The sequence below is a fragment of the Lacerta agilis genome, chromosome 3 (genome assembly GCF_009819535.1).
Source record: "Lacerta agilis isolate rLacAgi1 chromosome 3, rLacAgi1.pri, whole genome shotgun sequence".
Lineage (NCBI taxonomy): Eukaryota > Metazoa > Chordata > Lepidosauria > Squamata > Lacertidae > Lacerta > Lacerta agilis.
This window is the reverse complement of record NC_046314.1, coordinates 97,849,031-97,872,699: the sequence shown is the minus strand read 5'-3', so window position 1 is coordinate 97,872,699 and position 23,669 is coordinate 97,849,031. Positions and strand designations below refer to the sequence as shown.

At 41.3% G+C, this 23,669-nt stretch overlaps 1 protein-coding gene across 3 annotated transcripts in view; it reads left to right on the top strand.

Moving 5' to 3' along the window:
* THADA (THADA armadillo repeat containing) overlaps positions 1-23,669 on the top strand; it is a 137,130-nt gene that overhangs the window by 112,639 nt on the left and 822 nt on the right. Inside the window, exons 32-37 of one of the 3 annotated variants that reach the window (XM_033144875.1) lie at positions 4-419; positions 665-786; positions 1,870-1,942; positions 2,752-2,893; positions 4,550-4,681; positions 19,534-19,688. In XM_033144875.1, the coding sequence (XP_033000766.1) occupies positions 4-419; positions 665-786; positions 1,870-1,942; positions 2,752-2,893; positions 4,550-4,681; positions 19,534-19,688 (1,040 nt within the window). Of the gene's footprint in view, positions 1-3; positions 420-664; positions 787-1,869; positions 2,018-2,751; positions 2,894-4,549; positions 4,682-19,533; positions 19,689-23,669 lie in introns of those variants that run through there. The other 2 variants (XM_033144874.1, XM_033144873.1) reach the window with 2 other exon arrangements.

Sequence of the window (23,669 nt, the reverse complement as noted above, 5' to 3'; positions counted from 1 at the left end):
CAGGAACAGAGTTCCTCGGATTTTGGGATGAAATAGGCACAATTATCTCAGATTCGGAACTGGCAACGGGTATCAGCTACTCTTCTGCAGTGCCAGGACTTCCTCAGTATCTCCAGAGCGTCACCAAACTGTTCCTGTCTATGCTCACAATGACTTCAGATCCTGGATTTGCAAACTACAGTTCACCTGCCAAACTGAAAACAGTAAAACCTTGTTTGTCAGTTGCACATCTGCTACACTCTGAGTTCTGCGAAGTGCGCTTGTTGGTCTTGGAAGCAACTGTTGTGTGGCTGAAGCAAGTACATTCTAAATCTGTAACGGAAGAACGGGGGAAAGTTCCATTGTATCTACTGTCTGGTTTGGAGGAGATCCTCCTTCGGATGGCTGTAAAGGAAAAGCATCCGGAATGTTTTTGCAAGGTAAAAACATAGTTCTCCCCCTCCGGATGCAAATATTGTAAAATTCACTGGGTGCTATCCAATGTATAGATCCATTGAAATCAAATAAGCAAGTAACTGAAGTCCATCCTTTTCAGCGGGTCTCTGAGCATGACTGGTGTTGTAATCTGTAAAAAACGTATAATAATTTTGGAGCAAATGGATCCAATTCGTGCCAAAAATATTATTTTCTTTACCCTTCCCCCCCTTGTTGCTATTATGTATAGGTATTAGAGGCACTATACCATACGGACACGCAAAATGTGCTTTCAGAAACAGAAGATGCTTTAAAAATGAATGCAAGAGAATTCTTGCATTGGGTTTTGAATATTGCAGATGCTTCTGACAGGTAAATTCTTTTGTCTTTTTTGTATTTACTGATTGCAGGTTTGCCAAGTGAAAATAAACTGATGTGGGAGGGTGGGAGAGGAGAAATATTTGTGCTCTCGCTGTCTTGTTAAGCCCCAAACATTGTCATATTTTTAAATAATTCACCTCTATGGTATTTTTTAATACATACTCAGAAGCCCATAGCTAAGGTTAAGAAGTGATGAGTCGTCTAAATGAATTATAGGCTGAGCAGAAAGCTGAGTGGGCTCCTCTGGTTCTCTTTTTCAGCAGCATCTTCAGGTTTAAAATGCTAAATCAGTGTTTCAGGGCAATGATTATTGCTGTATCATAAAGCTGGGATCACACAAGGCATGTTTTTCTTTTCTTTCTTTTTTTAGATAAGAATTTTGAATCTGTATTGTAAAATTAACTAATAAATTACCTTGGCCATGTTTTTATTTTATTTCATAAAATTTATATGTCACTTGATTGCAAAGCAGCCCTCAAAGGGTTTTACAAAACATAGTTATGAGTGCTTCACCAGTTATATGCTACCAACAAATCTGGTATTGAACTTGCCATTTGGTAGAGGAATCCATCACTTGCTACTGTCTGTCATGGGCCATTCATATCTTTCAGGTTAGATTTGTACACACGTTTGCTCAATACAGGGCTGCCTTCAGATGTTTTTGGGAAGTTGTGTAGTTGTTTATCTGATTGGCATCTGATGGGAGGGCGATTCACAGGGACGGGGCTCTATAGAACTTTCCATCTTCTTGGATAGTTTGGTTTCTAAGAGGAGGAGGGTTTGTCATACTTTAATGCAATTCTATATCCACAAGGCACAACCACCTCATGCCTAAGCGAAACAGTTTTTCTTCTGGTTGTATATTGACATGCAGAGCAGCTGTAACAAATTGGACTGTTAGATTTCATCCTGACTTCAGCTAATAAAACATATTGTGTGTTAACAAGTGTGTAACAAGTGGAAATGAGATTCTTTGCTGCTAAACTGCTTGCCAGTTGACTTGCGTTTTGCTGTAGCTTTGACATCTATTTCACACTTACATTTGTGGATCTGTGTTCATCTTTTATTTTGCAGCATTGAAATTCAAAGTATATCCCTCAAATTTGCCTCAAAGTTGGTCATCCGTCTTGTCCAAGATCAGCAGAAGGTAAGGAAATCTCATTTAACAATCATGTCTGCATCAGATTTACTATGACTATAAATTAATAGTTTCCGTTCTGCAGGTTCATTTTGATGAACCTATAAAGTTAATTGCTTCATATATACAAAACCTGAGATTATGACTGCAGTGCATAAATATGTTGAAGACCAATGTCAGAATTGATTTGATGTTAATTGTCTCAGAACAATTAGCAAAGGAGCCCACTGCTGATTTATGCAGTGCTGTTTTAGTTTTTATTCTTTTAAAGCAGTGGTGGTGAACTCCCAGCTGTTGTGCCAAATTTGATTTTTTTCTTGCTTTGCTTTGCTTTGCTTTGCTTTTGACAAAAGAAAGAAAGAATGGTTTTAGTTTCCTTTTCTGTGTTGAATGAATCGCTGTTTCTTTAGAAACTGAATGTCATACCGGTATTTTGTGTTTATTATTACTTTTTAGTTCCTGTCTTAGTGCCAGTTTTAGTACAGTCGTATCTCGGAAGTCGAATGGAATCCGTTCCAGAAGTCCATTTCACTTCCAAAACGTTCGGAAACCAAGGCACAGCTTCCGATTGGCTGCAGGAAGCTCCTGCAGCCAGTCAGAAGCCGTGTCGGATGTTCGGGTTCCAAAAAACATTTGGGAATCAGAACACTCACTTCCGGGTTTGCGGCGTTTGGGAGCCAAAACATTCGACTCACAAGGCATTCCAGAACCAAGGTACGACTGTATGGCGCTTGACCCTTCTTGTTGACTCCAATTGCCAGTTTACAAGTACTGTATACTTCAGGCTTTTAAAGCCAGTATTGATTTTCTTGTAGGAGGTGAAATCAGAGATGAAGCAATGGGTTGGCATAGTCACTTCCTTCTGCAGAGATGAACAGCAAACAGATCTCAGATTAGCTGCTGCAGAGATTCTTGTGAGCATTACGCCGTTTTTTCTGACCAGTCAAAAGCTTCTGTTGGGTAAGTAAATAGAATTAAGCACTATGACCACAAACAAGCCAAAATTAAGCTTCTAAAGTTCACTGATTTCAGTGGGAGGACAAAGCACATGATAAACTCACACACCAAAATCAGCAGAATATATGCTTAATTTTCAGTTGGCTTGCTGCCTATGTTTATATTTGGAAGCAGGAAGAGGCATGATAAATCTGAAAGATGTGCATAAGTTATTTAGGAAATATATATACTGTGACTTTGTGCACATGATCCTCTGCACAGGAAGATCTGTCCTCTCATTATAAAAATGGGCCTATCTGCATGGTATGATTTGCTGTAACAGTACTTCATGGCATCCGACTACGCTTAATATTTTTAATTTTTAATTTATTCAAACAATTTCTAGCTCACTTTTAATGAAATGAATGACCCTGGGGCAAGGCACATTAAAACCAATGAAATATACACTGAAACAACCTCAGCCGGACCGGAGAGCAAGTGAAACAAAATAACCAACCTAAACGTCAAAATACTGAGCGAATAGATGTGTCTTTAGCTGGCACTAGAAACTTGACAAAGTCAGTGTCAGCAAACTTTGTGGCGGCAGAACATTCCAAAGACGGGCGCCAGTACGCAGAAGGCTCTCTTGCAAGTTAAGAAAACAAGAAGAGCCTGCTGGATCAGGCCATTGGCACTTCTGGTCTAGCATCATGTTCTTAACAGTAGCCAACCAGCACCTGTGGGAAATCCTGTGGTTTCCATCAACTGGTATTCAGAAGCATTACAGCCTCTGACTGTGGAGGGAGAGCTTAGCCGTCATGGCTTCCCGTCCATGAATTTGTCTAATCCTCTTTTATCGCCATCTAGGTTGGTGGCTGCCATCTGCTTCCTGTGGGAGTGAGTTCCGCAGTTTAACTATGTACTGCGTGAAGAGGCTACTTTCTTTTATCTGCCCCGAACCTTCCAATGTTGGACGTCCATGAGTTCTAGTGTTATGAGAGAGCAGGAAGGAAAACTCTTCTCTGTCCGCTTCCTCCATGCCATAAACTTCCACCAAGTCACCTTTGACACTTCTTTTCTCTAAACTAAAAAATCCCAAACGCTGGAGCCTTTCTTCAGAGGGGCGTTGCTCCTTGATCGTTGTTGTTAGGACTTTATAAGCCGAAATAAAAACCTTGGTAGCGAAGTGGCAGCCAATGCAACTCTTTTTAGGGCCATGTCCCTGTGCCCTATCCCTAAATGTGCCCGCTCAACCAGCTGCTGTTTCCAGACCACCTACAAGGGCGGCTCCACATAGTGTGTTTTACAGCAATCTATAGAGCCTATTGCAGAGTCTTTCCTTTATCTAGCACAGTACAGTTTCAGCCATTAAGAGCAGTTGGCATTTTAGGTAACCTAGAATGTTGTAAAACGTCTTCTGATGGACTCTCTTCAGCTTTTTTATTTTAAAATTTTGACACCCCCCTCCCCCAATTTGCCAGCCGTGCACATTTTACAAATACAAAAACCTTTGGAGGTATTTAAGCAGATGACCATCTGTCATGGGTGCTTTAGCTGAGATTCCTGCATTGCAGGGGTTTGGACTAGATGACCCTTGGGGTACCTTACAACTCTTAAGATTCTATGATTCTGTGTTTGTTTGTTTAAATATTCCTAACATTTCTTTTTGTAAATACTTAGGTCTACCTGATACATTACACCTTTGGAGATGTGTTGTTCAGCTGTTGCAGAGTGAAGAGCAGATAGTAAGGAATACCGTGGCTGGGGTTATAAGACAAGCTCAATCTCAAGAAAATTTATCTAGGAAAACAGGTATGAAATTATTATTCTTCACCATCAACCATCAGTACTTGTGAAAGAGATTCATTGCACATGCCAGTGTGTCTAGGTTGATATTGTTAGCAGGTATGACACAAGCTGCAGAAGGAAGCTTTGTGTTTATAGTATCTCAATATCATTTTTTCCTGGTGTGTGAGAATTATTCCTCTGCAACAGGAAGAGTATATAGGGGTACTTTTAAAAAATCTCTTCAGTGCTATGAAGGTGTTGCCTTTTCAGATTCATAAGTATATAAAACTCTGTGTGTTCCGTGTGTATTCAAGTGTTAGAATATTTTTGTTTATATAGGACATCTCCAGCTGTGTTGAAAATAAAAGTTTGTTTTTGCAGCAGGCTTAATGGATTCAGATGTGGTTAGCCACTGCCGCTTTTCTAACCTAAGTCACGCCAGGCTTCCAATCTACAGAACACAGAAACCAAACTATCTGATTAGGAACAGGATTAATTATTGTTTTGTTTGCTTACAAACAATAACTTGTCAGGTAGTTATGGTCTTGCTAATGATCTGTGCAGTGCAAGCCCATGGCAGGTTTATTACTTTTGCGCATATATATATATATATCTCCTTTAATCCTTTTAATGTGAGGAACTACACTTGAAATACTGAATTTAAAGTGAATGCTAAACAGTTCCTTCGAAATCTAATCAAGTTAAGGAAAGGCTCTGTAAAATGTAGCTTATTTCAAAGCAAAATTGCTTTTTACCGAGTATATTCCAAACAATGCAAGCGCAAAAAGACAATTTTTTTAAAAAAAAAAACTTTTCATTTTTTCAAAAGGAGAAATTCTGATATTTCCAGTTTGTTGCCTCCCAGTAGTTTAGTCCCCTCTCTTTCCAGCAGGAGGCTAATGTGGGGCACTTGCCATTTCTTCCCTAGAGCTTCCTTTTGTGTGGACAGGTGGAGTCCCCCATCCCCCAGATGACCCCCGAGCTGAATAATGACACAAGACAACGTGCTATGGGATTAAAATTGGTCACAATTTTATTAAGATTCAGATGTAGGGAGACCTTGGCTCAGGCATTGGGCGTTTAACCCTTCCAGCCCCCAGCTGGGGATCTGGGAAACTTCAGGGTTATCCAGAATGTGCGGGGATTGGGCTAGCTCTGGAGAACATATGTTCAAACAGATAGCCCCCCCCCCATTTTCCGCCACTGGTGGGGGAGAGCAATGACAACCTCTCGGCGTATGGTCAATGCCTCCCCTCAATACCCCTTTAACGGGAACCCTGGTATCGCTGCCACACTGGGGGCGTCGAGTCACTGCCCCACACCCCCATTTAGGAAGATGACTAGAGGATTCCGCCCAAGGCCTGAAACCGCCAAAGTTGTGACGAATTGCTACAGGAAAGGCAAAACCTGCCAATGCAAGGAAATTCCTTTCTGGCCCTTTAACAGCGGCCTTGACATAGCAGCGCGTGTGTACCTGTGGAGAAGAGGTTAACCTGCAAAATAAGCATTAATTGAGGGAGTGGAGGGTGGGAGAAGCTCTGGAGCCCGACTGCTGCTTCCTGGTAAGCTACACCTTCTATTGTGTGGACTAGGTAGTCCCTCCCCTTACCTGGCCAATCCCATGGCAACGCATCCCCCAGGCAGGATTGGGCACCTAGCTGGGGTAGGTGGAGACTCCAGGTATCAGGTATCCCCCCCTGGGGGAAGGCAAAGCCAGTCCGAACTACCAGGTGTTGCCCAGGAGCTCAAGGGGCTGCGTGCAACCACACAAACATCGCCCCCCATTTGATGTGGGGGAGCGATCATTCTCCTACATCTGCTGATATGGTTCCAGGGTGTGTTGAGTGGGAAAGAGCTACCCCCTGTGGCTCCATCTCCCCTCCTGGCCTCAATTACAAGAGAGGAATGGGTTAAATCACCCTGAGTTGTCATCATCTCTCCCCAGTGCTTTATCTTTTGTTTTCCTTGTCTCTGGGCTACTGGATGGCTCTGGGCTAGATCCTCCCTAGGAAACTCCTGGCTGGCTTATCTTCCTGGCCATACCAGCAGGTGTCTCCAGCACCACCTGGCTTCCTGGCAGAGGAGGAATAGATGGCAGTGGAGCCATGCCTTTCTATCATCTCCCTCTAGGCTTGTCTGCAGCTTAGCTCCTGGCACAATCAGGACGTTGTTAGGCTGGTTTGGCCATGGCTGCAGCCTCCCATTGTGTGCCAGAGGACCTCATCCCAGCTGGCATGCAGGGAGGAGGGTCATCATCCAGGAATCTCTCCAGTAGTGCTGTGTCTGCCGCTCAGTTTTAGGATGGTGGGGGGGAGAATGGGTTTGATGGAGTTGAAATCCAACAATATCTGGAGGTCCACAGGTCTCTCACCCATTGACTGTTGGAAAGAGTCACATCACCCCTTGTTTCCCTGTGTTTATTTTGCACTCCTCATGTTGGGAAAGCGTGTGTGTGTGTGTGTGTGTGTGTGTGTGTATATATATATATATATATATATATATATATATATATATATATATATAGCTGCTGAATGTTACATCTAAATTCATCCACTCTCATTAGCTTGATTGATTCAGAAAAACTTTTGTTTAATTGAAAATATTTGTGCCCCACTTTTCTCATATAGTCCAAGGCCTCTTACAAGAAATAATAAAGCAGCAATATACAAACAGCAAAAAAGAGGCGTGTAGTAAAAACATTGCAAGGATAGCGTACGTTTCAGTAGTAGCGCCTTTTCTTTAGAATTGCTTTGCTTCTGAACCAAGGCAGGCGCAGAGACTGGTGTAATTTCAGATCTACTAGAAACTTATTCTCTCCGGCCTTTGTTGAACATTCATACCAATTAGGCATAATCACTTAATATACCTGTTTTGTCCTAATGTTGTCAGCTGTTTTATTTATTCTGCAAGTAAGTTTTGACATAACTTTAAGGTTCATTTGTTTGTTTACACTGCCTTGTGATGTTTACAAGAAAAGCTCTATGGCAAGTGTTTCAATAACTAAATAATAATAGGATCCTACCAGTAAAGACCAAATGCTTTCCTTAAATAGGAAGGTCTTAATCCTGTAACAGAAGACCAGTAAGGATAGGGGGAGGCTAATGTTTGGATGCAGCAACAGAGGTCTGGTTTTGGGTTGAGAACTGATGAGAGCATTTGCTTAGATGAAGTAAAAAGTGAGAAGGCTCCGGGTGTTGACCCCCTTTCCACTCATGAAGTCAGGCGTGCTTCTCTTTTCAGGGTGTGAGTTCAGACCCTGTAATACTCATACACACCTGAATCCCTTAGCACATGATGATGTTGGTTCAGACAAAGAAGTAACTGTAAACAAGGCTTTGTTCTCTGCACACAATGGTAAGCAACTATATAGAAACCATTGTGCTTGTTTAAATATTTAAGTTGTGTCTTAGCTCCTGAAGAATGTGGCTTCTTTTCTGTATCACAAAACCTGAATGGGCTGTGCCACTCCTCACCTGGTATACCTTGTCTGGTATGGCACAGCCTCTAAGCTGGATAAGAAGAGGCTCCAATGAGCAGTAAGAATTGCAGAGAGGGTAATTGGTGTTAGTTTGCCTCCAATAGAGACACTTTATGCTGCTCGAGCCAGGAAGAGAGCAGAGAGTATTGTCACAGACCCTTCGCATCCTCGACGTTACCTGTTTGATTTACTTCCATCCGGACGTCGTTACAGGACTCTATACACAAAAACATCTAGGCACAGGAATAGTTTTTTTTCCTCGTGCCATCAAACTGTTGAATTTGTAGTTGTGTGAGGAAGGGGGGTCAGTTGGTGGTATGGGGTTCCTTTGTTGTGCTGTTGTAAGTTTAATATCAGAAGTCTACAGAAACACTTTGTTAGCAGCTGCAAATCTTCTGCAGAACGTAGATGTATCCTGATGGCAACTCTTAAATTCTCTCAGAATTACCAGAGGGCTAGTTGCATTCACTTTCACATCACAGGTGCAGAGCTGCATGTTTACTCAAACCGAACAGACTCAGGTTTTCATCAGCTATGCATGAGGAGGACACAGGCTTATATTAACATACATTTCAATTTGCTGAAGGGTTTATGAGCCGCACAATGGTCTCTAGCATGCAAGAAGTCAAAGTGTTCCTCTGTACACTTTGATCATTACACTCTTCTAATTCTAGTGAAGTGGGCCCTCATACTTCAGAGCTTGTGCTGCAATGAATCTACAATAATAATGTTGACCATCCCTAGGGGAGATCCACCCGCACGGCATGGTGTGTTTGATGGCTGTCTGGGCTGGGGCTGTCTGTGAGCAAATCACAGTAGGAGGGAGTTCTCTTTGTAGAAAAGATTTTTAAAATGCAGAGCCAAAATATTCTGTAATCTTACATCATTTGAAGTGTGTGTTTTTAAAAGAGAGGAAGCTACATGTAAGCTGTGTTTGTTTCTGATACCAAACAGTCGTATTTAAGATGGCAAGAAGACTGTAATTGTCTATAATCCAAGTAAAGAATTTTCCAGTTTGGTAAAGAGACTGGGTGCTGGAGTTTTATACTCAAGGCAAAAGAAGAAGAAGAAGAAGAAATCCGAGTGCATGACTTGCCTTGCTATTACAGCAGACGCTTAGGCCCCAGAGTTGCTTTGCTAATCTCTGACATGTAAATACCCTGTTTTTGTAACCCAGAATGAGAGTGTGTTAAAACCACAGGATGAACTGCAAGATGAAACAATATAGTTAATAGACTGTGGGTGTAGGAGGACTATTTTATCTAGACTAAAATGTAGAGAGATTAGAGTTCGGTTGTGTCTTCTGAACCTTAAAAATAAATTGGTGATACAAGACAGCTGGAAGTTTGGAAATCACACTTGCTCGTCATGACTTGGCGACATCTTCTCTGGTGGCAGTGATGAGTTCCAGGGCTAACGTCTAACGTTGCAAAGACTCTTATCTCCTGTCTTCCTTTTAAGTGATTTACTAGATCTCCCAAGGGTGTGTAAGTGTGAAAACCCTCTGCTCAGATGGGCATTAACGCTAGAGGAGGGTTTAGGAGAGGAGGGTGAGAAGGCTGCGTAAACTGGGGTTGTGGAAGTTAAAAGGCAGCCAGGTTTCATCCCTTCTTTGGACTGTAGAAACTGGCATGCTTCAACCCCACCAGTCTTGTTGGCCAGATGTATTGGGACAAATTTATGATGCTGAATGAAGAAGATGCTGCACATTCTTGCCATTAAATAAATGCACTGTAAGCAGAATTATGAAAAAAGACAAATAAGGTTGCTTTCTTAATTTACTGCTTTACCACCATTGGAAAATACATACTGTATCACTTGGGATGCTTTGTCCCAAGCACTGCTATGCAGTGGAAGGGTGGTTTAGCAAAACAGTAAGGTTTGAAGGACAAGAATTGTGCATTGTTCTTTTTACTGGAAGCCCCCCTGATTCTCCCTCCCCCGCCCCAACCCCCGTTTTGGAAAACAGTGTCTGCCTTTATAAAAACATAAATGTAACATTTTTTCAAATTCTGAGACTTTTGCAGATGAATTCTGCAACTGACAGTCATTTAGTACCTTTAAAACAGGGGTCAGCAAACTTTTTCAGCAGGGAGTCGGTCCACTGTCCCTCAGACCTTGTGGGGGGCCGGACTATATTTTGGAAAAAAATAATGAACGAATTCCTGTGCCCCACAAATAACCCAGAGATGCATTTTAAATAAAAAGCACACATTCTACTCATGTAAAAACACCAGGCAGGCCCCACAAATAACCCAGAGATGTATTTTAAGTAAAAGCACACATTCTACTCATATAAAAACACGCTGATTCCCGGACCGTCCGCAGGCCACATTTAGAAGGCGATTGGGCCGCATCCGGCCCCCGGGCCTTAGTTTGGGAACCCAGCTTTAAAAACTAGGTCCTTATGGCATAAGCCCATTTCGGCTGCATGGTTTTATCCTTGGTTTACACAGCTATAAAAAATAAAATGAACAAAAGGCTATGAAATGCAAAAGGTAGAGTTTGCCGCACGTCTATATGCAAAGCTCAGGTGTATCCAAGATAAGTACAATGACCATGAACATTAATTTGAACTTTGCGTTGAAATGTCACATGATGTAGTTCTTGCATTTCATGACCTTGCATGAGCTTCTGTTTACACTTTTTTTTCACTACGCCAACTGTGGATAATACTCCATGCATCTAATGAAGTGTGTAATAGTCCCCAAAAGCTCATGACACAATACAAGTGTTAGCAATTAAGGTGCCTCCAGACTCTGACTTCGAATCTATTACTGCATGTGTGTACCAGGAATTAACCATACTACTCATTTAAAGTTAAAGGGACCCCTGACCATTAGGTCCAGTCATGTCCGACCCTGGGGTTGCGGCGCTCATCTCGCGTTACTGGCCTAGGGAGCCGGCGTACAGCTTCCGGGTCATGTGGACAGCATGACAAAGCCGCTTCTGGTGAACCAGAGCAGCGCACGGAAATGCCATTTACCTTCCCGCCGGAGTGGTACCTATTTATCTGCTTGCACTTTGACGTGCTTTCAAACTGCTAGGTTGGCACTTATCCTTATGCAAATATACCTTTGATAAGTCTATCAAAACAGTGGGAGATGCAAACTGTTCGCCAAAATGCAATGAGGTTTATTTTGCTAAGGTGTCTTAGTATTAAGACAAGACTTCCCAACTAAAGGCACATTGAAGTGCTGAAAGTTCTGTTGAGTATTTCAGATAAGGAAGCTTGAGGACAAATGAAAATAAGGGTTGAAAACCTTTGTAGGTATTTTTTTAGTGACACTTGAGACTGCAATTTAAAGTGAGATCCCTTCAGACAAATGACAGCTGATTAAGTGAGAATAGTGAGAATAAAGTTAATTTGGAAGTTAATAGCAGCTGCTCACATGCTGGTTGAACAAAAAGTTGAGGTGAAATAGATGACCACCAACAGAGAAAGAATGGTTAAAAAAAATGGAAAGTAGCAATTATGTACAAGGTATGGAATTGATTAGAGTGAGAGAAGACAAACAAGAAAGAGAAAATAGAAAAAGATAGGTGGAAACTACTGAATTTATGAAGTCTAAATATTACATAAACATGGGTGAATATAATAGTTTTTCTATATAGAAAAATATAATGCATTTTTGTGTGTTATGTAATTATATAATTTTGTGAGATTTAATAAAGTTTTTAAAAAGGAAAAGCAAAGCAGCTCAGTAAGCAGAATGGACAGCATGTTTTTATACTTATTTGAAATAACATAGTAACTATTAAGGAAAAGAGGGTGCTATAATATAGTAACTGTTAAGGAAAAGAGAGTGCTGTTGGTAAACAAGGATATAAGGCAGGCATAGGCAAACTCTGCCCTCCAGATGTTTTGGTTCTACAACGCCCATCATCCCTAGCTAACAGGACCAGTGGTCAGGGATGATGGGAGTTGTAGTCCCAAAACATCTGGAGGGCCGAGTTTGCCTATGACTGATATAAGGCTACAATCCTAAATGAATATACTGAGAATGAAACTTCCAACATATGAACGTACTCTGTATTTGTCCAGAACAGGCTCTGTTAATATGTAATGCTCACGTTTCCTTGGCATCACAAGGCATCTCAGTTGTCTCCTTAAATTGTTTGTTTGAGGAAAGTATAGGCGGGTTCGGTCAGGACAGTGCTGTTGGTAAATGAACTATCTGCTCTCCTGACAACGCTTTCTTTTTCTTTTTGATCTCATTTCATACACTTTCGAAAAGGGTTCACTTTATAGGAAGAGTTAAACTTATATACAGCCCTGCTTTTCTTTTGAACAGTTTAAAATAATAGTAATTATTGCAATTTGTATGGAAATCATCTTTTTTTAAAAATAATAATAATAATCATGTAGGTCTTTGCAGGCCTTGAGAAATCATCATATTGTTGTACAAACTTCAGTTTAAGATAGTTGCGCAGAACATTCTTGTAGAGACACACTGTCCGTTTCTAATTCTTGATATCCAGCCTTGCGCATCTCGCATAAATAGGTTTCGGAAAAAGTGGATTGTTGCTCATTACTATACAGTACTCTTTGTAGCTATGTAACCCAACAGTTGCTGCACTGTACCGAAGCACATATTTAGGACTGTCTAGCGCTATTCAACAGTTGAAGTGCACATACAGAAAATAGATGCTGTCTATACGCATTTTGGTATAATTTTTGCACAGCATTTGGCATGTAGCACGGTTAGCTTTATGGTGCCACCTGCTGGGAAGCCCTGTTTTAACACTGAAATTGCCAGTGAATCCCTTGATTCCTTCCAGTTCCTTTGCATCTGGTTGGAAGGCTGGGGCCCTTTTGATGTCACAAATCTAGTTTTCAGCAAAGACTTGGCTGTGGATTTTCTTCCATTTTTTGAAGGCATTGTTTGGAATTCTGGGAGTAAGACCCACTACACTCAACGGGACTTACTTTTGAGTAGGCTGAATAGAGGATTGTGCTGTTAACCCATCCTTACTCTCATTACACTGTGATTTGGGTCCAATTCATGCATTATTTTTTGTGATGTGTTGAGATCTTTACGTAATAAATTTTTCATTTGATGGGCCAAGTGTGTGTGAGAAAGGGGGGGGGGGGAGAGACACTTCACCAAGAAGAATAAAATACAAAAGGGACTGTCAGAGAAATCGTTTTTCAAAGAAGTGTATTTTGGCATATCTTGATACTTTCCACGGGCCAAGTTAAAATATGCTAATGTTGCCCATAAAGGCTTTATGTTTACCTACATTGAGGGTAAACAAAGACTTTCTACTCAGAAGGGATACAAACTGTGCATGTCCAGCAGCACAATCCTGTACATACGTACCCAAAGTATCCCCACTTCTCTTAGGACTTACTTCCTGGTTAGTGGGTGTACAATTGCAGCCCAAGCTTGTTGCATGCATTTTATTGCAAAGTCTGTATAGAGTACGTCCTGCAGCTGCAATTATGGCACAGTGTTCCCATTTGGATTCAGCCACTTTCTGCATAGTATTTTGACATAGAGTATTTCACACATTTTCATTTAATCTTTCATTCACACACACACACACACACACACACACACACACACCGTGGCTCCCCACCACCACAAACTATCCAGCCTGCCTGTACAGGTTTCTTGCCGTCAGTAAAACAGAGCGAGTTCCCAGAACACACAACTGTTGAGAGGCAGTCCTGTAAAACAGCCAACAAAATATAAATATTGCCATAAACTGTGAACAGCCCCAGGTTTGGCCGGTGTCAAACTACGATGGCCTAAGATGGTGGCTGATGTGCACTGCTGTTCAAAAGAAAAATTTAGTAATCTACACTTGTGCCCCTCTCTTAGTAAACAAATCTAAAAGCCCAAGGCCATCACTGCTGCTTATCTGTGGTCTGTCAGGTCAGTGTTTGTCAGTCCAGGCCTGCTGGATTGGCTCAGTCACAGAGCTGGAAAAGGTGCAGAAAAGGGCAATTGAGATGATCAATGTGTCGCCGCACCTCCTCCATGAGGAAAGGCCAAAGTGTCCAGAGCTCTAAAATTATTAAGAAAAACAACTTAAGTGGAGGAGATGACAGGGGGTTATGAAATTACACATCGTTTGGAAAAAAGCAGATAAGAGTCCTGTCCCCCACACCTCCTAACAGTAAAACCTGGGGCCATCCAATGATATTCATTAGCAGCAGGATCTAGGATAAAGAACTTAACTTTTTCACCCAGTGATGGAATTTTCTTCCCCAAGTTTTGGTGATACGTCACTAGCTTTAAAAATTGATTGAATTTATATATGGTTGATTCAGAACTGTTGCCGATGATGGAGGTTTCGGGTTTAGAGGCAGGAAATGCTAGAGGCACTGAATACTAGTCATTGGAGGCAACAGCATTTGAAGACAGTTGGCCTTCATGTCCTGATGGTGGACTTCCTGGAAGCATCTAGTTGCCCACCACTAGGGAAACAGGATGGCTAGATGATCCAATGGAGCTTTTGTGTTCTTTAATACTGAACACTGCCCTGTGTGTTTTTGAGTATAAACAGTATAGTGTGTATATGTGAACAAGCTGTGGAAAGGGTTTAACTTAAGATGCGCCATAGGCAATACAGATACAGTCTCTGTGTCTGACAAGATGCCTTAATATATTATGTGTAAATATTTTTATAGTTCAACCCATAAACAGGCTTGTTTTAAAAAGCAATGATAGTAGTAGCGTTCTTGACACGTATCACTATCCTAAATAGGGTGCCCATTGCAACAACACTCCTCCTGGGAGTTGCAATCTATGATGCACCGCTGTTATATTTCATATTAGCAACAAAGTGCTTTTCCCATTGGACGTTCCTGCGAGCCACAGTGTCACAGTGCATGCCAGTCAGTAATTACAAAGTGCAAAGTTGGAGTTATCTCCAAATTAGCAAAAATATGATCTCCACAAACTTCGCTGGGTGTCATGCCAGTGAGCACAGCAGCTCATTCCCTCTGGGTCTTACCCCATGAAATCTGTTGCTGAGACTAAAGGTCTCTGCTTCCCCACCGCTGTCTGTGTCTCCTCCTCTCCAGGGCTTTTCCAAGCACCCAGAGACTGTGCCTGCATGCAGCTAATCTCTCCTCCGCCCTTTTCATGCCTCTCCTAGTTCTGGAAGAAAGATGGTAGGGAAGCTTGTTGCAATAGGAAGGGGAGATACCAGTGACCAGTCTGACACATCTCTGCTTCTTGACCTCCCTTCTCCCACTTACCAGCCTCAGCTTCTGAATCTTGACTTCTCTCTGCCAGACTCCCAGCTCACTAAGCCCTGTTACTTCTTCAGCTTCCGACACCTCCTTTTCCCAGTCTTCTCCCTCTGACCACTCATTGTCATCCCACCAACAACACTCCCCGGGCTCTGAACCTTTTTCCCTTGGTGATTCTCCAGCTGGTTCCTCCCACCATTCCTCTGTGTGCAAGCAGTCAATGACACCCAGGCATAGCCTTTTGCAGTCTCCAAGGTCCATTGTCTACAAGTGCACACTCTTATTTTTTCCTGTCTTCTGTGTGTAGCAACACTGCCATTTAGAATATGGCTGCATTCATGACAGAGGTGGTGATGGGAGAGATGAATGAAACAAATGAAGATAAGACCATCCATCACGGGTTGCTGACCATTTGCTAAAGGAGTTCCATTTAGCCACATTAGCAGTGCTCTGGTATCTTATAGTGAATTTTCTCCTGGCCTTTTAAGATTGAAGGAGGGCTAATTTGAAAAAAGCAGCAACATTGACTCAGTCCTTGGATGTAATGCTGAGAGAAGAGATCTTAAACTGATAGCCAATAACTGTAAATCAAACTCCTTAATTTTAAAAGACATTTCTGAACTTACTGAGGCTTGTTTTTATCTTTTTTGCAAAAGTGATAGAAATAAACTATATAAGAAAACCATCCTTCTTATTCTTGCTTTAATACAAAAGAAACAGTCTCCCAAAGTGGAAGACAACGTGTGTCTCCATCATTTACCTGAGAAAGCTCACGAACAGAGCATCAATGCAGTATTCACTATTTAGATTGGGCTATGATGCCACTAACATCTGTCTAGGTGGACCTTCTGTATGTTTTCATCAGATAATAAATGCATTTTTCTTCATTAATTATATTTACTCAGTTTGGGAATCACCCCAAGGACAAGCAATGTGAGAATTTCCTCCCCCCCCCCGCATACACATTTCATTTTAGTTTCAGCCATCATGTAGTAGTTTATTACTTAGTTACAAGGTTTTAAGCAGCCCAAATACAAATCCCTTTTGCATTGTGGTCAAAAAGTTGACATACTTTGGTCTGTGTATCACTTCCCTGGAGGTTCATATTTTAAATATGTCTTTTAGATTAGATTTTTTTTCCGTTTGCTTTTAATATTCTAAATACATTTTTGTTTTCTGTTGGATTGGATTGCCTTAACATATTCGTGCTTGCCAGCCTGAGCTCCTTGGGTGTGAAGGTAGCCTATAAATTAAATTGTACTTTGCATCTTGGCTACTCAGCCTTTGAGGGTTCTGAGAAAAGGTGGGACTTAAGAGCAGAAAGCAGTACTCCTGTTTACCAGGTGGAAAACGGTTAGCATTTCCACTCTAATTCAACAGTTAAAAGTAGAAAATTCTTCCTTCCACCCCCACTCTGGGTTGGTGGCTAGGACTACATAACCATCCAACCCAAAGGCTTATTGAGCTTTAGGGAGGAGGAGTGGAGAGAAAGGAATTTGTAGTATCTGTGTGTGTGTTCCACTTAGGCTGCTGGTGATTTTAATGAAGTGGTGTGTTGGCATTAAAATACACATGGTTAAGTTTCGACAAGTAGTGTTTCTGGCTTGCAGAAATCGGTGCCAAGCCAAAAAAAAAAAAGGAAACAAACTGGCAACTGAATTCTGTTTCTAAACTCTTGTTATTCTCCAAAGCTTCTTTATTTGGGTTAGCAAACCATAGTAAATGGTGCCTTCCCCCCCCCTCCGACTCAGCCTCCAGTTAATACAAATTTGGGAGGGCAAATGAGATCCACGAAAATTCCTCAGCAGTGAAATTTAATAAATATTTTTAACAGCTAGTCAAACATGCAAGAAATATTGAATTTCCCCCCTTGCTGAGTAACCAGGTTTTATGTAAGGTTATAAAAGAGGCAAGTGGTAAAATGTCCTAAACACGTCCTCTGTGGTATTCCTACTGGCGGCAATCATTTTGCAACAAAACCATTAAAAAAAAAATACAAATACAGCATGGGGGTAGAGACTTTTATGCTATTGAATTCTCTTAGCTGCTCTTATAGTTGAAAGGGTTTATTAAACTGTGCCATAGGAATGAGCAAGAGGGGTTTACATCTGATTGATTTTTGTGTAGTCCTTTGTGCTGCCAATGTCACATCCCAGTAATTTTTGATCTGAAAACTTTTCCAACTGCACTATGGAAAATGCACACGGCCAGCCTTGAGTGTCATTTGGGTTTGTGAGCTGCTGCCAAATGCCAGCAATGATTCAGAGGTCTGGGTTTCTCAGATTAGTTTTTGAATTGGACTGGAGACCGATTCCATCTTCAGAATGGATCTGCAAAATATTCCTGGAGAGCACCAAGGCATGCCCAAAAGTGTCTCTTGGCTATAGCGCGGGAATAAAACCACTGGCCAGGGCCTAAAGACTTGGTGTCAATGTGGCTTGAAGGTCGTAGGCTGGTACCTTCCGCATTCCTGACCTAATGGACAGAGACAGTTGGGTGGCAGAGAGGGCCCAGTCTGTCTCCTGGGAGTCCCCAATACTACTATGTTGGACAAACTCCTTTGTGATCCAGCTTAGCATGCCTGGAGAACAGTAGTGGTCTGCTTGAAAGCAACTGCCCAACATACAACTCACATACCAACATATTTGATTTAGTACCTTAACTTAACTAATATTGAACTGGCATAAAATCAAGAACCAAACTTAACTGAATCATGGTGGGTGTTTGTAAGATGCTTATATGCCTACACTGGTGTAATAATGTCCATGGGTAGAATCCTGAGAAAGTGAACTCCACCGATGTGTAAGATTTAAAAGTGCCTACCATTCTTTGATTGAATCCCATAGAATTACCTAACTACAGAAAAATTCTCTTAAAACTGGATATATATATATATTTCTTGTTCTATTCCATTTCTGTGTTGTGCAATATGTGCATCATTGAAAAACCAATAAAAGAAAAATAAATAATATTAATGATTGCATTCCCTTCATCTTTCAGCTTTGCAGGGTGGGGAAGTACTTCTTTCAGAGAATACTATGATGATGCTTTTCCGACCCATTGTTTTGTAAAGATTGAATTGGCCGAGCTCAGTATTTGTCCATTGCTGCATTAAATACGAGTAGTGATAATCAACTAAGTCATGCTCAGAGTAGACCCATTGATTTCAGTAGTATGACTAACGTTGGACATCACTGCAGATGTTCTTCAGCAACAAACACTTCTTGGCACCGAGATTAAATTATTTTTACAATGCCTCTTATAAGGGAAGTGGTTAGTAAACACAGAACTTCAGAATTTCTTTGTTCGCAAATACCATTTTCAAAACTGCAGGTTATATATTATGCTTTCTTCAGCGTGCACAATATATCTGGCTCCTCAATATAGTTGAAAACAGCCTGTTGGTACGTTCCTACAATTCTCCTTGGGGGGATGGGATTAAGAAGAAAAGGCTGTATATTTTTGAAGCCACATAGTAGTCTACCAAGAGAAATGTTTTCATCTGGCATGATCAAAAGTCTTCTGGTATATGAATATGTGTGTGGGAGGTCTTGCTCTACATTAAATGGATTAACAAAGACGACTCAAAGCACTGTAGTTCCTACCTTTTCTTTCTTTAAAAAAAAGTTCTTCCTGAAGCTTAAAATACCTGTGTCTTCTTTTTGAAAAAAAGTTTTTAAATCTTCCATTGTTTTTATTTGAAGTGTGTGGTATTCATTCTTAAGCTTTTTATGTAATTGCTGGGTTGAAGAAACAAAGGATGGCCTGTACTTTAACCATTTAAATAGCTTGCTTTTTGCACTTTAGAACTGCCACCTTCTACAACTCTGGAACCTGATAAACAAGACATTTGATAGTTTAGAATTTTATATTAAACAATCCACTATAACTTCCCCTTCACAGAACACCAAATTTTGGACTTCCTTTAAACTTTTCTGTGTTGGTTGCTGGTTATATCTTTCGGGAGACTAGTTTAAGAATGTTTTGCTTAGTAGCCTGGATTCTTAATAGTTTCAACCTAAATGATTTGAGATGAGCTGTAAGGAACTGTTGGACTTTATTGTAGGCCACAAAAGGTAAATAAAGGGTTTTGATTTGCATAATCTTAACAATTCCTGTGTTTTTCTTTTTGAGCATAATACATGTTTATATGGATACACTTAGAGAACCATCTTTACTTTCTCCCTGCAGAGCTTGGCTTCCAAGTGGTGAATGCAGCAATGGCCTTGGATTTAACATTTTTTATATTGTGTGAACTGCTGCAGCAGTGGGAGCAGACCAGCGCTGGGGTCTTAATCTTACTGGAGTGGCTGCTAGGAAAAGAGGATCTAGAGACTACAACCTTCGTAAGTAAGCTAACCAGTGCTTGACCACAGCTGGGGAATGCTTGGGTTTCTTGGTGCAATCAATTGGCTTTTTGTAGGATTCCTTTCAATGTCGCATGGAAACGTGCTTTTGGAATGCAGAAGAGGTGTTAACATTGGAACCGTGTTTTTCTCTTTTTTTAAAAAATGTGATACCAATTCAATCACTGTACCATTCACTTATGAATGTGAATAATGTCCAGTCTTGGACCTCCAGCAGTAACCATCTCAGGTCGGTAAAACTTGAGGGTCATTAGTTTCAGAACAAGCCGTGTGTTGTGTGTGATTCTCCCTTGCCCACCCAGGCTTGGTGCTTTTATCCTGATTCATACAGTCTTTTCTCTGGGCATCACATTTGAACATGCTAGGTGCAACGAACCTCCCTTCCAACTTCCCCTCTGTTACTAAGTGTATTAATTCTGAGGTGTTCCGGGTCATTTTTTCTATTCACCCACCTCAATGCCTTGAGGTCCATCTGTTTGGATAATCCCCTTTTATTATAACTAGGGGTAACTTAGTAACGGGGTTCTCTTGTCCAGCTTTCGTGGCCTGTTATATATATATATATATATATATATATATATATATATATATATATATTGCTCTGGGCTCTTGGGTTAAGAATACCTCTCAGCTCTATCAGTTCCGGGTCTCTCTCTCATTAGATTCCCCCACTGCGTCAGTTAGCTAAACCCTTTTAGCAACTGCGTAGCCTTACCGAGGTTTCTGCCCTTTTGCCCCTCCTGAGTGAAACTCCAAGACACAAACTATCACCCTGCAGGTCAATTTTGTCTTTTCCCTGAGTTCACCTCCTCATGAGCATCCATATATCTCTGGACCAAATAAATGCCTCTTTTCTCTTGGCTCAACAAAAACAAGTCTTTATTTATTTCAGAACATCATGTTTCAAGTACTTCAATAGTTCATCAGCTTAGTTACATCTAAAGTATAAACTCTTTCAGTATAACCAACTAATCTTCCTCCTATCCTAGCCTAACCACCACTATCCTGGCCCCACACCCCTCTTCTTCCCTGTCTCCACACACACCCTCCCTCTTCTCAACTGCCAAAACGGCCCTTCCCTCCTTTTAAACCGGGGACCGCCCCGCCCCCAAAGGATGAACTGTCCGTCAAGATGAAGGTGGATTAACTCCTTCTGCGCTGGGATGTAATACCTCCTCCACCCTAGGGCCAATCCGTCACACTAGGGTAGAGTAGCCCAAGCTGGGTGTGTGAGAAGGGTCAAGGAAGCAAGAAGCAGAAGGCACGCCATGGATTTCTTGCCTTTGTGGGAATGGTGAGGATAGTAGGAGAGGATATCTTGATTAAATATTATCCTTCCTCACTCACGCTAGTGAGCTCGTAGCAGAGCACATTCCCTTGTACATTGCAGGAAACTAGTTGATGGATTCGTGAGAATCATTTGAGTTAAGCAATCCAGCCTGGCTTGTCCAGATTGGATTGTTCCTGATAAATCCCCTTTAGTTCCCTCTTAAAAACAATAATGACACAACATTAAAAACAATAATGACACAACAGTCTTCTTTTAAAAGTAACGATGAGGTTTACTTACATTCAGTTCACAGTATGGTCCTGAAGGCAGGCTTTATCTTGTAGTTACAGTTTCAGAGAAAAGTGTGGGTTCATCCTCTGTGAGGAATGTGCTACTGGCTGAGAGCCAGCAGACAGCAAAAGGGCAAAATGTAGACAAGGCATCAAGAGAGTCAAGAGGAAGATGGCTGCATGGCTAGTCCTTTTGTAGGGTCACGCCAATCTACCTGGTCACACACGGGGAGGATGCTCCAGACCAGGTGTGACAGGAAGTCCTCCTGGCTGGAGCAACTCTGTCCACTCTGGCCAAACAGGAAATGTTGTATTTGACTGCTTCAGTGATGTTCCATCCTACAGCCTTTTACGTGCAGTGCAATAAACATCCGCACACAATTTGCCCTTCGTGTGATGTTACTTGGGGATGAATTTGAAGACCACATCAAATCCCTTCGTTGGAGCCTGTTGAAAGTTACTGAAACTGAAGCATCCCCATCACACTTCTAGTAAATCAGCCAGCACAATCTCTTCACTGTGTGCAGGTATTACAGCACAGAGTTGCACAACACCTGATACATGAACGTGCTATAAAACTTTTCATAAACTGTAGGTTAGCATATCTGTTTGATGCTCTTTGCTGACTCGTGTAGTTTTCATTTTTTAAAAATCCACTCAAATCTCTTTAAAATACAATATAGGTAAATCCCCATTTACGCAGGAGCTATGTTCCGAGGCACTATGCAAATCAGTGAAATCGCGTATAGTTGAAGCACCGTTGGAGAAGTATGTAAACACACCCTGGAAACCCTTTAAAAAACCAGCATCGCTTATCAGACTCCTGCCAAACCTCTTTGCTCAAATTCCAAATGAAGAGTTGCCTGTACAGTATTCTGCTGGGCACATTTAACTTTGTGAAATACAGTAGGATTTCACTGAACAGCAAGCCGACTCTGGGATTTTAAATCAGAAGGGATTTAAAAGTTGCCTTGAAACATTAAGATTGGTCTGCTTGAGATATACAATCTCAAGCAGACGAATCTTAATGTTTCAAGGCAATTTTTAATTTCTGTTATTTAAATAAATAAAATAATTAATATTGTGCACAATAATTCTAGATAGAGTTTCATTTCATTTTTCCTGAGCAATTTAGGGATAAGGGTAAAGGATTTCCAGAATTCAAATTAACTCAGTAGCTTTTATGGAGCATTCTGCATGTATATATCCCTCACTCACCATCATAAAGATACATTCTCTATTTCTTTTTTAATGTCAGGTTGGAAAATAATGTTGGGGCATTACACAAGTCACCCTGGTGTGTGTTTGAACGTTAAAAAAACGATATGAATTTTTAAATAAGTGTTTTCCGAAACATTACAAAGCAATTTACAATTACCTCACCATTGTGTACTCATCCATAATATATCAAATGGTCACAAATATATTGCATTCTTGGTACTTTGTGAAATTATATTCCCAACTTGATATCTGATGCAGACACAGAAGTGTCTTAAGTGTGGTTTCTTTGCTCCTGCCTTTGAAGACAAACACAATCCTATTTGTTAAAACCTTCCTTGGGTTTTGAATGTGTTTTAACCGCGTGCAAAGCGATAGGAAGTGATCGCGTATCTCCATCTTATGGCCTCCAAACGTCTTTCTCCCAGGGTTGATAAGTGCACGATTTATTGTGTTTATTGTTTTGTGAAGAATGCATGCGTATTTTGTTCATCTTCACCAGGAACGGGGAACCTGTTGCTGAACTCCTCACCATCCCTAACCTGCTGGCTGGGGCTCATAGGAGCTGGGAGCCCCAACAACTTCTGACAGGCCAGCGATTCCCCATCCCTGACCTATGCAACCTGGAAGCCTCAGAAAAGTGCCACTCGGTTGTGTTGCAGGATTCAATTTTTAACAGCGCCCACTGGCCAAGATGGTTCCTGCAAACCTTACAATACAGGTCATGAATACAGTGGTACCTCGGTTTTTGAACGTAATCCATTCCGGACGTCCGTTCGAGTTCCAAAAGGTTCGAAAACTGAAAGCGGAAGCCTCAATACGTAAAACTCAAAACAGAAGCCACGTTTCCTGTTTTGACTTCCGAGGCATGTTCGAAAACCGAGGCACTTGCAGCTTTTCGGTGTTCCGAGTTCCGAAATGTTCAATTTCCGAGGTGTTCAAAAACCGAGGTACTACTGTACACCCAACAAAATAGGCCAACATGCATTCTGCACACACAACAATTAGCATGGCTTCTGTGCACTTAACCTGCCATGAATCTGATGAATTATTTTTAAAGGCATTAAAGCTGGTGAGAATCAATTTGGCCATTGAACTATGCATGCATGTGGCAGCAAGAGCTGCAGTACTGCCTGCACCATGGGGGAGAAGGAAGGCCGTCAGACCAGTTCCCCTCCAGCA